At 45.4% G+C, this 14,677-nt stretch overlaps 1 protein-coding gene across 1 annotated transcript in view; it reads right to left on the reverse strand.

The window, feature by feature from the left end:
• Positions 1–14,677, reverse strand: part of AKAP13 (A-kinase anchoring protein 13) — a gene marked incomplete at its 5' end in the record, with an annotated part of 151,774 nt that overhangs the window by 127,286 nt on the left and 9,811 nt on the right. Inside the window, one exon of the mRNA XM_084293544.1 lies at positions 7,700–7,847. Within this exon, the coding sequence (XP_084149670.1) occupies positions 7,700–7,847 (148 nt within the window). The remainder of the gene's footprint in view (positions 1–7,699; positions 7,848–14,677) is intronic.

Raw genomic sequence — 14,677 nt, forward strand, 5'->3', positions numbered from 1 at the left:
GTCTCCTTTCTGCTCCAGCAGGCAGACAGCGGGGTTTTCTCCTAGCACGGGGTGCCACAAGCACCAGGGTGCCGGCTACCCGCCGCTGCGCTCCCCTCCAGGAGAGGAACAAAACCCTTCTGACTCACCACAGAGGTGAAAAACCCGGGTGCGTCAGGGTGAATGACGAGCCTATTTATAGGCTGTCTGCAAAGCTTTGCCTTTTAGAAGGCTGAAAAACGCAGGGGGCTGAATAAATCACGCACGTGGGTGCACCCGCAAATTGCAAGAGACATCTCAGAGCTTTCGAGCGCAACTGGGTTTGCAACGCTGCACAACGCTGACTGCCTTCGGTCGCCTCCAGAAACCCGGACCCCCGGCCAAAAGAGCAAAAGCAAATGGTTAAATCCTGATCACGGCCACATTGCTATCGTCCAGCAATACTCCATCTTGAATTTTACCTCCTCCAACAAACACGGCCGAGTTTTTACCACGCTGATGTCTCAGGCTACATGCTGTTCTCTTCTTCGTACAGTTTTTGCCACAGTATAAAGTTACATCATTTCTGTGCTAGCCTAACCGTGACAAAAGTCAAATCACCCACCCCCTAATTCTTCCTCTATTGCATTTTACCCCATTTCTCCTTCTCCTCAGATTGTTGCTCCAAATTTAGAAGCACTTGGCTACTACCATGCCAACAAACTGCAGGAAAAATACAGAAATTTTAAAACTTTCCAGTCTATGCAGCAATGGGCGCTGCGGTTGCTTCTGTCATGATAAAGTGAATTCCTCATCTTCACATAAACCCATACTTTAAAAATTGTTTAAAGCAAGACAACAGCTCTTCAATTACGGAATTCCTTCCCGGGCCACTCGGTGAAACTTGCTTTGGGCAATGCACAACAACAAAAAGTGAGGAACGCGGGGTTCTGGCCTCTCTGTGCTCATCCCTGCTCAGATGAGATGCATGGGTCCGATAGCGCTGCCTCCTCCACGCAATAACGTTGCAAAACAACGAGGAGGATAAAAGGTGGAGGTTCGGAGCTGTGAGGGCTAGGCAGACAGGTTAATGTATGGCCACAGACCTGGCCGGCCAAAGGACACCATGTCATCGACCTGGGGTGTGGTTAAAAGGGTGGCAGCAGGACCCTTAGCAGGCTTCTCACCACTAAACGAGGCACACATGGAGACAAAACATTGTCGCTGCTAAACAGAGCTCTTACTAAAACATGATTTCATTTCCCACTGCCCTGAAAGTGGAAATCCTGTCCAAACCCCCTATTTTCAGACTTCACGTTTGAGATAGCAGACAATGGGCCCCCAGCCTGGGCGGCTATTTAAAGCCCTGCTGGAAGCATGTGTTTAGGTTTGCCTGGTAGGTGACTAAGGACCACTGGGCTAATTGCATCCTCGGAGCCACCGTGGTGGGGCTGAGCCTGAAGACATCTCACAAGGAGGTTTAAAAGTAGGACAGGGAAGACAGGCAGCAATCCCCTGGAACAGCTTGTGTTTGCATCCACCAGATGTTGCCATCTGGTGGCTTGTAGACAGGCAAGTCAAGGGATCTCTCTCCTGTGGCCATCTGAGAAAGAGCTCTTTTCTCCTTCAGAAATCCCAAACTCTAGTTCTGAAAACTAGAGCCTGTATTTGAAGTGTGTAGGGGATTTACAGTTACTGTATTCCCCCTTGCATCACAAAAGACCTTATGAAATACATAGGCACTGTACCAGTGACAGACAGGAGCCTTTTTTTTTTTTTTTTTTTCCATTTTAAACCCTGTGCTACTCATATGGAGAGCGTAGAAAGATTTTTTAAGGTCCTTTATGCTGCAGAGGTTCTTAAAAATCTGAAGAAGTGTAAGACCCCACACATTACCTCATAAATAATTTCAATGCAGATTCAATCACTTTTTCCTGTGACTGATGTCATCTCGAACTGGCATCATTTCCTTTTAATTGCGCTGCCTAGAGCAATTAAGTACACCAAAGAGAACGGACTGCTAAAAGTCTTCTTGGCTACACTGTTTTATTCTATTTTAGTTATTTTTTTGTTTCATAATTAAGAGTATTTTAAAATCCACAACTGGTACTGCCAAGTGGTCATTTGTTATGCAAGTTGTTTACCCTTTTGGTCTACCAATACAAAGATTGTAATTCATGAAATATAGCTTTTTCTATGAAAAGTCGTTTCCTCAGGGAAAACAGAGTCTGTGGTAGGAGAGAATAAAGCATGAACATATGTAAAGGATTTCACAGTAAAATAGAAGTTTGAAATGAAAATATTTCCAAACTAATTGAAATTAATTTCAGTTTACCCTTTCAACTAGCAGAAAGGAAGGAAGGAAAAAAAAAAACAAAGAGCTATACAAATTCAGAACCACAAAAATAAATAAATAAATAAAAATCAGAACCTGCTTCTCCACCCGAGCTGCACCCTGGACAGAAAGCTGCCTGGGACTGGGCCAACTGGAGCTCACAGGAGGGTTATGGCTCTGGGGAAACGGCTGGCAGCCGGGCACTCTTGCAGGAAACCTTGTGCCTCTGATGGTGCTTCTCCTTCCCTTTGAAATCCAGGCAAGGATCCCCTAACTTTTGAGGTCAGATGACCAGAAAAAGTGGTGAAGGTGCTACACTGAGAAGGCTCGTGGCCATATAATGCATCAGGACAGCATCACACCACGCAGGATCACCTTAGCTGTTGTTTCGGTGACTTGGCTTACAGACGTGCTGTTCCTTCATGTCCCTGGTCTGATTACGAGCTGCTGCAGCATTGCATTTACAGCACCTACAGTACCTGTCTCTCCCTATTTTGCTCCACTGGGCTCCCTGGTGCTTCCCAGCTACCACATTTCTAGCACAAAGCCAAACCCATGCCAGATGATGCAGCCACAGTTGCAGCACGCCAGCTCGCAGCACCACGGGCTTCTTTCTGTGAGCTCCTCCAAACATGTCTGGGGAAGCTCTCCCTAAATCTGCCCAACGGCTTGCTGGTCCTGAGCTGCCCCTGCTGCACACTGCAGCTGGGGCTTTTGACTCAAGAAAATGGGGATGAGGTCGTGCTTTTTCTCTGCTTTTGTTTGCCGGACCATGCTTTGAGGCTTCATTTATTTTTGTTTTCCAGGGGGGCAGAAAACTGCTCCAGAAGCAGAGGCAGGAGATGAGGCTGCTGCCTTGCAATCAAGTTTCACTTCCTTGCTTTGACAGACTTTCTGTAGCACCATGTGCCATTTGCTTGGCCATTCAGTGTCTCCACTACCCTCCCTACCCTACAGAGATGCTGGAAAGAAAACTGTATTAGTGATTACAGCAGGCTTAGTCACTACAGTAACAAGGACTGCATCATGTCAGCAGCAACATCAGTTTAGCCACAGCAGCAGAGGTGCTATCACTTCTCTGTGTCCTTCCCTGCTTACACTTTGGTATTTTCTTAATTCCCAAAATGCAGTGGCCGTGCTTTGGTAATTAATGATATTCAAAGGAGAGAAAGGTTCAGTGCCACCGCATTTCCACCTGCCACGCGGATGGACCTTAACAGGGGAAGAGCCCAATGAAAGTGCTTGAAATAGTTCTGCACAACTCCTAAGTAGCTCTGGTAGAGAGGAAATCTTCTTAAATTATGGAAAATTTGAACCAGATCATTTGGAAATTGAAGCATCTTAATAGTCACTGTAAAGCAATAGTAAAATCAGGTTTTGGTACCTTTTCACTAAGGCAAACAGAAGTTTAGTTATAGGATACAACCTGATTTGTTCTTAGTCTGGCAAAAGAGCAATTGGAAGCACACAAAAAATTCACTGCCCGGTTCTTGCCACTCAGTAGATTGTTCTGATGTTTTAGTTATGAACGATCAGATCAGCTGAGAACCTGTCTCTTACAAGGGGAAACTATTTCTCCTAAATTCCTGACACAGCCATTAGTGGGGCAGGAGAACCACCTGTAACCACCCAGCCCATCCGTCAGAGCAAGTGCAAAACCACGGGTATTATTCCATCCCTTGAGTGATTTCTGAATCTACATTTAGCTACATATTCAGGTGCCTTTCTCAAGGCACCGAGGCTGAAACGATACGCACTTAATTATCTATAAAGAATTAACGACTATGCTGGGCTCCTCTCGATGTCCCTACTAGGAGTTGCTAAATTCTGTTGATGATACAAACAAGGCAGCAAACCAGGACACAACCGACACCCCTGAAGCCTCTTGGGTCCAATCCTTGCCTCTCTTTTTCCTATAGTATGAGTCACAATCTTACTGCATCCGTAGCGAGCGTTTTTTCCTTACTTTTATGTCACTTTTATAGTCTTTTCCTGTCCAAAAGACTCTCCTACACACATGCACCTGGCTGTCAGAATTCAAGGTGCCTTCACTTCAAGCTCAATACTTGCAGATTGACAGCTGCATGTGGTAAACTTACACTCCTGTAAAATAACAGCACAATTTTTAATCATCTTCCCTGCGTGGGGAAATGCACCCCAAACTGAACACAATGTTCGAGAGATGCTCTAGCGAGTGCTGCAGAGAGGGGGCACAGCCACCCCAGAAATTCTTAACATAAGCCATGGGCAAACAAAAGCCCATTCTCTCTCCTTATTAACTTGTGCAACTCATTAATTATTAAGGCACTGATCGTGGGAGGCTCCACAGCACCATCCCACGAGCAGCACTGCCAGGGGCACACCATCAGCCAGGGAGCCGCACGCTGACAGAGGATACAAGCTAATTAGCAAACAGAGTGCAAAATCTAATGTCTTAATTGAACATTTTCTCTGAGGAGAAGTTGCTCCCATACATTTACAATCTGATATCCTTTCTTTTATTGTGAAATAAAAAGCTTATACTTGCGCAGCACTGTTCACTTTATCTATCCGAAGTTTAAAGCTGATGCTAAAGACAGGATAAGGCAGAGGCAGGTTGCTCCAGTAATTATATAAAATGCTGCAGTCATTTGACTGCTGTTGTATGCTTTTCTTTAGGTAAGCCTTTCAGGAAATGGAGAATTTTCACATGCAAAAATCTAGGACGTATTCTGACAGTTTATATTTCCATTTCATTTTCCTTAATTTCTCATCTAAAACCACCTTGAGTTGTCGAGGTTTCTTTTTTAAATGTGATTTCCCTTTGAAAGCTTTGCTAAAACATTCTACTTAATTTTGGCACCAGATGTAATCAAATCATTTCCCTTTCTGTTTCTGACACCCCCATACTTCACCAAAACTCCTGACAAAGTCAAGAACAAAAAAAAAATTAATCAGTCTTTTGTCTTTACATTAGGTTTAGCAGAACACCAGCTCCCCTGTAACCCCTGCTCCCTGGAGGATTTTGTCTGAAGCCCTTGGGGACTGTACGGAGCTGTGAGGCCTTGGGAAGAGGATGAGAGAAGAGCTGCGAGGCCAGAAGGGATGCAGAGGAGGTTTGAGGTGGGCTGGTGGAGGGGCTTGGCTCCATTCTTACAACTCAGCCCTCCTTTCATCCTCCAGAGCCCTGCTCGCCCCTCCAGCAGCTGCAGCATCCTAGGGATGCGCGGGTCCTGTTGCGGCGCAGAGGTAAAGGCAAGCAGCTCCAGGCTGGGAGAAGGACAAGGTTTTGGTTAAAATCTGCCTACAGAGTTTACTGGCACAGCACTTGCTGACTGCCCAGGCTCGGGTGTTAAACAAGGGCTGGGCTCCCACACACCGCCTCTTGCTGATGGCTAATCCTGCAGGGAGGTCAAACAACGCCAGCCGTGAGTCACCACAGCCATCTCCAAGGCAACTGGCTGAATTTACGATGTAAACATGCGATTACAGACCCACTGCAGGGTGCAGGAAGGAGGAGGAGGAAGAGCTGGGCTGAAATAAGTCATGGCTGTATTAAAATCAGAGTAGTCGGTGCTGAAGTAACACTGGACAAACACATCTGTGTCAGCGTGATAAAATGATTCTTTCCTCCCAGTTTGTTTCTCCCCAGCATCTTCTTCACCACTGAAGTATTTTTTTTTATTTTTTTTTTAAACTCAGGTAGTTTCTCCAAAATGAGGTATGAGCACAGCAGAAGGTGCTATGCCATGGTAGGTTTACATCTAGGATGTCAGCTCTTCCCTCGCTCTGGCTAGCAGGCACACGACTGCCTTTCCTTGAGGTCCCTGCGCAGTATTTGCCTGATCTAAACCACATTTTAGGACAGCGACCATCCTCGTGGAGCATCCCACGCAACAAAATCACAACTCTATTGAAACCAGGGGAAAAAAAAAAAAAAAAAACAACAAAAAAAAACGCTATAAAGCAAGGAACAATTGAGAGCAATTACCTCCCTTCCCTCTGAATCAGAAGCGCAGTCAGATTTCCCACCTATTCAGACTAATGGTGACAAAAAGAGCCTCAGGAACCCGCCCTAGCAGCTCCCTTAGGTTTGGGGCCAGCAGGACATGGGAAGAAGCAGTGGCAGGGGATGAGGCACGGCCACCAGCCAAGCCGTGGCACAGAGGATGCCCGGGCAAGAGCTGTAGGAAAGCATTACTGCTGCCCGGAAATCCCATGAAGTATTCTGGTTCCTTCGGCGGCCGAGGACGAACACAGCATCTTTTCAGTTCCTTTCTTGGCAATTCGGCTGTTTGGGTCCCCGCAGGGAGATGAGGTCACCGCCAGCAGCGCTGCCGCAGCCCCAGAGCGCCCCGCGCACACACGGGCTGCGAGACGCTGGGAGCAAACAGGCGGTGACCTAACCCATTGCACCAGCTTCCAGGAACCAGAACTGTAAAGAGGCTTCTCTTCCCAGGCAATAATAACGACCCCGAGAGCACAGAAAGGGCCGGAAATGAGCAAGGGGTGGCCAACTCCTAGCTGCTAATCGCCAGCAGGAAACGTCCTATTTCGTTAGCAAAGCCCTGAGCCCGAATTGTGCTTCATGCACATCTCCTAAAACTAGTCACTAGATAAATAAATCACAAAACCAAGTGATACACTCAAACACATCAGCTATGCTGCATGTAGTGGAAATGTCAGACGCTTTTCTCACACTCGGATCAATGTGCTGCATAGCAACAAGTCAGAAGGAAAGGTTAATGGCAGGGACCGCAGCCTGGAACATGCCCATTCCCACGGTCCTGAAGTCACCGAAGGGAAACGCTGTGCTGATTTGCTTTGTTTTGCTTGAACTGCAAAAGAGTGGTGGGCTTTAATGTGACAAACCACTCTGTCTGAGCCCCTGGCGCTGGAGGGATGGCACCAAGCACCGGGTGTGTGTTTGATTGCCTGCCCAAGAGTTTCAGAAGCGCTGTGTTTGAATGAACTGCGTGGCAGGGTTTCAGGGAAAAGGGCCGTGTTTCACCAGGCCTATAGTAATGAACATCACCATGTTAATTAAGCAGATCCTAAGCACCGATATCTCTTAATGAGCTGCACACCACTTGGACAATAGCATCTCCAACCTTGCAAATGCGTCCTCCAGCATCTTGCTCACATTTTTAAATTGTTGGTTTTTACTATGTGTGAATATAACTTTGTATTTTCAACAATAGAACCCCACAGTTACACATTAAATAATTCCCACCTCAGAGTCATTAATTCCAGTGAAGTCAAGCAAGAGATTTTTAAAAGGCAAAAGCAGTAATCCAAAGCACACATCCTCAATGAATGTGCAAACGAGGAAGATGATGACCAAAACAGAATTACATTTAAATCCACTTCAATTAAGTAGGTATCATGGATGGATACACTGGTACACAAAATAAGACAATTGTTTACCAGGAGAAATTGTCTCCAGACTCCCAGGATTAATCTTTCTTGTGCTTGTGCAGTGTTGGACGGTTGACCCAGTGAAGACCAAGTAGAAAACTACATCATCTTCAACTTTATCTTCCTCAGTCAGCTGCACGGTAATAACTGAGTCACCCTAGGAAAAAGAACAAAAATATATTAGGTTTACATTCGCAAGAACTGCATGAAATAAAACTTCTCTACCCCCGAGGCTGCTGCTTTCTGTTCCTGCACTCCTTTCACATGACTTGGGGCCCATCCTAATTTGCAGATATGCAAGTCAGCCTTAGCACGCCTCTTAGCCAGACTATCAAGCATTATAGGCAGCCAACCAGCCAGAAAATATGTTGAGCATGGCTCTGGGAAGAGATACGTAGAAATCTCCGGGGTATGTTCAAAATAGCAACTTCACATGGGGAAATCATGCCGTTTCACTGAAGTCTGACTGACGCACACCCCACACTTGGTCTTTTAAAAGCACAAACATGGATGGATACACACTCACAAATATATATATATATATATACACGTCCCCCCACAAATACTTAGCTAAGAAAACAAAACGGCTAGCAGCCCAAAATTGCCAATCTTCACATAATTTGACAAATTAATTTCCTCATTTCTTTCCCCTGCCAAGCTAGCCACTGTGCTGACAGCTCCAGTGTGACCATCTCAACCCCTGAATGCATCTCATCCTCCATCAATAACCACAAAGATAGAAAAGCTTTGTGTCCACTGAGGTTTCTCCACCTCCAAGAGAAGCAACATGGACAAAAGGACATCAGCAGATTGTCACAGCCAGGCAACGAAGCTGCACCCAGTGGTTACTGGCCCATCTCTGCAAATTGGCAAGGGCAACATTACTGCAGCATTACTGCATTATTTATTTATATTTTTTTTTATTATTACTTTATTAGGCCTGTACATGAGATAAATATTCTTGCTTAACTTCATGGAGACTTATTTCAGCATCTAAGAGCTGCTGTGAGCAAAAACAATGTACACAGAGGACGCGCATCGTCATCACTGCTATCCTAGCAAAGGATAAAATAAATCCACCTGCAATTCCTACACTTGTACGGACAACCAAGGAGCAATATCCAACAAACTAAGCTTTCCCTGGGGAAGGAAAAGCAGGGAAGGAGGCTGGCTTGCAGTTACTGCAAGCGTGAAGCATGCTTACTTGATCTGACAACCCAACTTCTATCTGCCCAAAGAAGCGTTGTATAAACTACAAGACACCATCAGCAACAGACTGGGAAGTGACCTTCTGCCCCATTTCCCTCAAAGATCAAAACCAGTTGGATGCCCCAGTTTTACACCCCAGCTGCGTCAGCCAGCTCTCGGCCGCCACGCTGTTCAGCATATGGTTACAGCTGCAAATCTGGAAAGGATTTTTGCTGTTATTATTTTTGCAGATTATGTAATTCTAATTTGCATAGCCAACAGAACACGCATGCCACTTCGTTTCAAACCTTCTCCTTGAGATCACTCAGTTCATCCCTTCTTTGTCAAATAGAATTACTGAGGAAAAACCCAAGGCTTCCAAGACCCCCGTGCACCCATGCCACGGCAGCATCGCTTCTCACGCTCTGTTTCAAGCCTTGTCCGTTGTCTCCCTCCCTTCAGCTCCTGGCATGCCCCAGCAGTTTCCCCTCTCCTAGTTCGTGCCCAGTTCTCCTCCTCCCACCTGGTACCTCTTGCCAGGAGCAGCTTTGCACAGGATACTGCTTTTGATAGAAATGAGGTTTGTCAGGGCAGGTGCAACCAGCCTCCGGTCTTAAATAAATATATGGGTCAGTCTTAAAAGAAACAACACCATGATTTCCAAAAGGTAAATGGAGCAGGGAGTCTAGTTTGCATTTCCATGGCTGCAGAGTTAGAAACAGAGGTTTTAGGAAGGTGCCATATCATAACACCAGAGCAGACTTCCAGAGTCTGCATATATGCGGTGTTACATACATTGTGTTAAAAGAAAAACAAGTGCAAATAGAAATAAATCAAGCTTTAAACTCAAGCATGACCAGTTCACACGCTGAGCTGAAAACTAAATATCCCACTGCAAGCAAAAGGATCCAGTTCTGTGCGGATGTTCAAAAAAAAAAAAAAAAAGCTGAAGGTTTAACCTGCAAAGCCTTTGTGCTTTGACTTTTATATCCGTCCTTATTCAAACTGTTCCTCCCTTAAGGCATGAACATACAAAGCACTTAAATGGACTTAAAAATGCAGGTGACATTTACGGATACTCATCAACAGGGCTGATTGTCTAAAGCAGGGTCCCTTAAGGGGAATTTTTATTTAACTCTGAATCCAAGAGCAGCCAGTCCAATTCCCGTGACATAAAAGCAAACCCGCAGAGCAAACATGTGAGAAGACACCTACCTATACTTGTGAACCAGGCACTCGCCACTACAACACTTGATTTCATTTAATTTGCAGCATTACTGCAATGATAACTTGTATGCTTTGTTATTGATGAAAGAAGCAGAATAAAAAGGTTAATGCAACATGGTGCCTGTGTAAACGCAGGTAAGAAACCCAAGATCTGTTTAAACTGAGGCTTAACAAGGCAGATGAACTCCTCACTCATACAGATGCAGGTGCCAAGCAGTTGGACCTCACTGTGGAGGTGGCCCTGCTTTGGGGCAGGAGGACAGACCATGTCCTTTCCAGCCAAGATGACACAAAGCCCCACCAGCTGGCAGCTTTTCAGCTGTGTCTCCCCAGCACTTTACGGAGGGACGGTCACCAACACCCCACTCCCTCCTCCTGCTCTTCTGGAGAACCCAGCCCAAGATCAATGGGAAAAAACCAATATCCTTATTACAACAGCAGAGCATGAGTATTATTTTTAAATTAAAACGTTACATCGCCTCCAAATATCATCAGCAAGATGGATAAGGTGCCACCTAATGGCAGTGTGCTTGTTTATTCCCAGGTGTCTTCGGAGCTACCTCCCGGCTGCTCTACGCGTGGCTCAGCTCGCTGTGCGCGACGTGACCGGGGAGCAGGAGGAACAAAGCGCTAACGCAGCCCTCCCTCGACGCACGTTTCCCTTCCCAGCTATTAACAACTTCGCCGTTCGCTGCCAGCTTTCATTTAATTTTAAAACGTCACTTCGAGACAACGTATTTATTCGAAAAGGAAATAGTGCACAGAGCAAGCCTCTCTCTTTCAAACATTTTTTTGGAGTTCAAGAAAATCGGCTGCAAACGCAGCCAAAATTCCTTCGACCCGCATAGAAGAGCTTCCAACAGCACTATTGCGTTCAGCCTCCAAAAACATCTTAATTGAAGTATGTTTACCTTTATTCATTTAATATTATCCAAAAAGTCATCTGTTCAGTATCACTGCCACACAAGGTGGTTATTATAACCCTTCTTTCATCCTGAACGGCTGGAACTGGAAGGTCAGTCTGCCAATATCCCTTTGGTGAAAGTACAGCCAGATCAAAGCCATTCCCTGGAATGCTCCAACAAATAAGAATAATTTAATTTCAAAACTAGTTTGGATCGGCTAATATTTACTTGGCTTAAATCCCATTGGAAATGAAAACATTCCATTTTTGTCCATTCATGAAAGAGGTCACCCTTGCCTTCATTTTGATCTGAGAGTCTCTGAAAAAGCATTTTGGGTAGCTGTAACGTGATGCAAAGAGCATGGATGCTGCTCTTTACTCAAAAAACACATTCCCTTTCTCAAACTGAAGGGGGAAGGCGTACAGTCTGCCTTGTCAGATGACTGATATGTTGGGAAAACCAGACCTGGTCCTGGGCTTTCAACCACCACGACGCAACTCTAAGGGATGCCGGTGCGGTCCGTTTCTCCTTAAGGCAGCATAAACACATCTACCTGTAAAAAAGGCCCAGATCCAGCTACTGGGTCTGAAAATCAAACCAGAAAGCAGCAAGGCACCTGCTTGTCAGTACTAGGACAACAGCACCATTTCAGGTATTTATTTTCAAGAGCCACAACTATAAAGGCACGCAGGTTATGTGTAGGCAAAGTAGGAGAAAGTGGAAGTAATCCTTTCTTCCCTCTGAGGGTCAGTTTGTGTCTGTAAAGGTGAGTTATTTATCTCCAAAGGAGTCCTTACAGATGACATTAGCAATATTTGCAAGTGGCAATGAGGCTGACAAGCTTTAAGCTGGAATTAAGATCATTTGCGTTGTTAGCTCAGAAATAATATCCACCTTCCAACAAGGAGCAATGGCTTTAACCTTTCTTTGCCACTTCAAGGGTCTGGAAACCTGGTTTGGGGAAAGTGCTCACAGAGGATCCCGTACAGCAGGACCCCAAGGGGCAGCCCTTGCAAAATGCAAGCACTCAGATGAAAAATGGGGCTTTAGCTGGCAAGGGGCAGATTTCCCCAGGGGACACCAGTTCTCCCAGTTGCAGGCACATTTCTCCGAAGTACGAAGGGGCAATATTCTTGTTTTGCTGGCTAACAGGTTTTAAAATTTCTACCAAATAATAATAATAAAAAGAAGAAGCACGCTCTATTTTTGTATGTGAAGCATGTGATTTCTAAACTTTTTCCTCTCCTCGTTCATACTGGGAATTGTGAAGTGCATTACCTAACCCATTAACCACCCACTCTGACCTCCCCCCACATGAAGTCTAAAAATACTTATGGAAATAAAGCATGTGTTAGATAGCGAAGCTGAAGCACTCCAGCGTTGCTTTAGCTTCCTGCTTTCAGTGAGAAAATGCTAACAACTAGCAATGCTGCATTTGTTCTGCACAAAAAAAAAAAAGCCAAATTAACCGCTGATTACCGCTGCCATCTCTGGCTGCTTTTTCATGCAGGTAAAACCTAAGCAGTGCAGTCATATTGGACAGAAAATCAATGTATCGGATGGCTTAGAGATTCACATGCAAGTAAAGAAACCTCTTTGCAGTATATTTCCTCCTGCAGAGATGTTGTAGAAGTCAGCGATCTGATGCTCTTTTAAAGAGGCTGGATTAGGCTCTGGATTAGATGAGTAAGCGTAACCTGCCACTGTAACAAGTTTTGTTTTGTTTCCACTGCTCATAACATGAATCAAATTCTTGTTGGGTCATTGCTTATTGCATTACGTTAGGACACAAAAGGAGAAATATGCTTTTGAAACAGATCTTTTTTTTCCTTCCCCTTTGGAAAGCTCCAAGCAGCTCCTAACAGAGTTGCTCCATACCAGGACGACAGACCCAAAATCACAGCTGTGCCTTCCTTCTCCTCCTTCGAGGAATCCAGGCTCATCGGTACCTTCATTTTTTTTAATTCTCAGATGGAGGTGGTCCTGTTCTTACACCTGCTACAGCTTGCCACAGAATCAGGCTGTAATTGCAGCAGGAGGCAAGTCCCTTCGCATCCCTGGGCTTTGAGCTTCCCCACCACTGAAATGGGAATAATGGGTCAAACTCGCCGTGTGTTTTTCATGCAAATGGCTTTTAAAAGAAAAGCTGACTTTTCAATTATATCCCACTTTCTTTGGGAAGCGCTCAGGACTGAGAACAAATAAGTTAAACAAAATCAAAGGGAAGGGTGAGACAATTCCACCTAAACCCAGAAGTGTAGGATGCTCTGAAACCAGCTGGAAGACAGAAAAGGCAACAACAAAGCCCTTTTAGAAAACACAGCAGAAATCATCCCATAAGAAAAGCAACAAAATACAACTGTTTGGATCTTCTATGATCAATTTTCATTCACCTCTGCCAGTAAACTAGATCAATGGCTCAACTCCTGCTCCTGGCAAACTTTTGCCCCCAAAGTGCCCCCATCTGGGCTGAGTAACCTGGCGCATCCCTCCTAACTGAGGTTACCTCAGTGTGATGCAAACATGTGTTGAACCCCCCCGAGAACATCATCTAGAGGGGATGCCACAGCACACGAACACATGAACAGCTCTACAGAAAAAAAAACAAACAGGCACAGATGCATGCGCTCCCTAATTGGGAGGGAGACAGGTGGAACTGGGGACAGGTCCTCCTTCGAAACATCCACCTTTCTTCTCTGCCGGCACGTGGGGGATGTTGTGCGTGTATCTTGCTTCATCTCAAGTGCATTTTCCTCCTTGGGAACACTGTTAGGGCTGGCACTTCAGGCCCAGATGCATTTTGAAACGCTCAGCCCCTTTTGCAAATATGGTCATGTATCCCACAGCCTCCCAGCACTTGTATATGTAAAAGGAATGGAGCAGGGAAGAAGTCGGAGATACGTTACAGGGAGATAACAGGAGTCATTACAGACGTCCTCAATTTCACCAGTATTCATAGACTTGGAGGAGCACTTGGGAGAAAACTCACATCAAAAGCAGTTCGTTTTGCAGAGCTCCAGGCTCCAGAAACAAAAGGCAGTGCTGTGCCATCTGCCCGAACACAGGCAGCTCTAGAAATGGCTCCTCACGTGGAGATATCTCCCCTGATAACAGCAGTGACCTGGGTCAGAAGCGTAAAGGAAGATGGATGGCGCTCTGCCAGAGTGCTGCAACCTCTCCTGCAGATAAGACCTTCAGGGAAAGACTCCAGAAATAAACAGAATGGCAAAGAGTCAGGCTTGGGTTAGGGTTGGGTCCTTCCTCGTGGCCAATGAGTGCAGGCGCCTTGATCTTAAAGCAGCACGAGGCAGAGGTTTTATTTTTTTTAATTTTTTTTTTTAAGAAAACAAATCACACAGGCAGACACTACAAGAATGACTTCAGTGGTTTAAAAAAAATAAAAAATCACAGCCTCCCATCTAACTTTATTTTCCTCTTAAATGAACATCAGCACTATTGGTTGTGCCAGAGCAAGGTTTCAGGTTAGCGTCGTGGAGGCTGAGCCCCTCTTTGATCAGAAAGACAGATTTTGCAATGCAGTCTGCTGCCCTTTGGAAAACACAATTGTAGACTGTGACTGCTTGCCCACAGGCCACCAAAAGAGCAGAGCGATGCTACAGGTTTTGCTGCCAGCCCCTCGAGCAACTTGGGGTGACACCTTCCACAT

Source organism: Netta rufina, assembly GCF_964035555.1.
Source record: "Netta rufina genome assembly, chromosome: 11".
Lineage (NCBI taxonomy): Eukaryota > Metazoa > Chordata > Aves > Anseriformes > Anatidae > Netta > Netta rufina.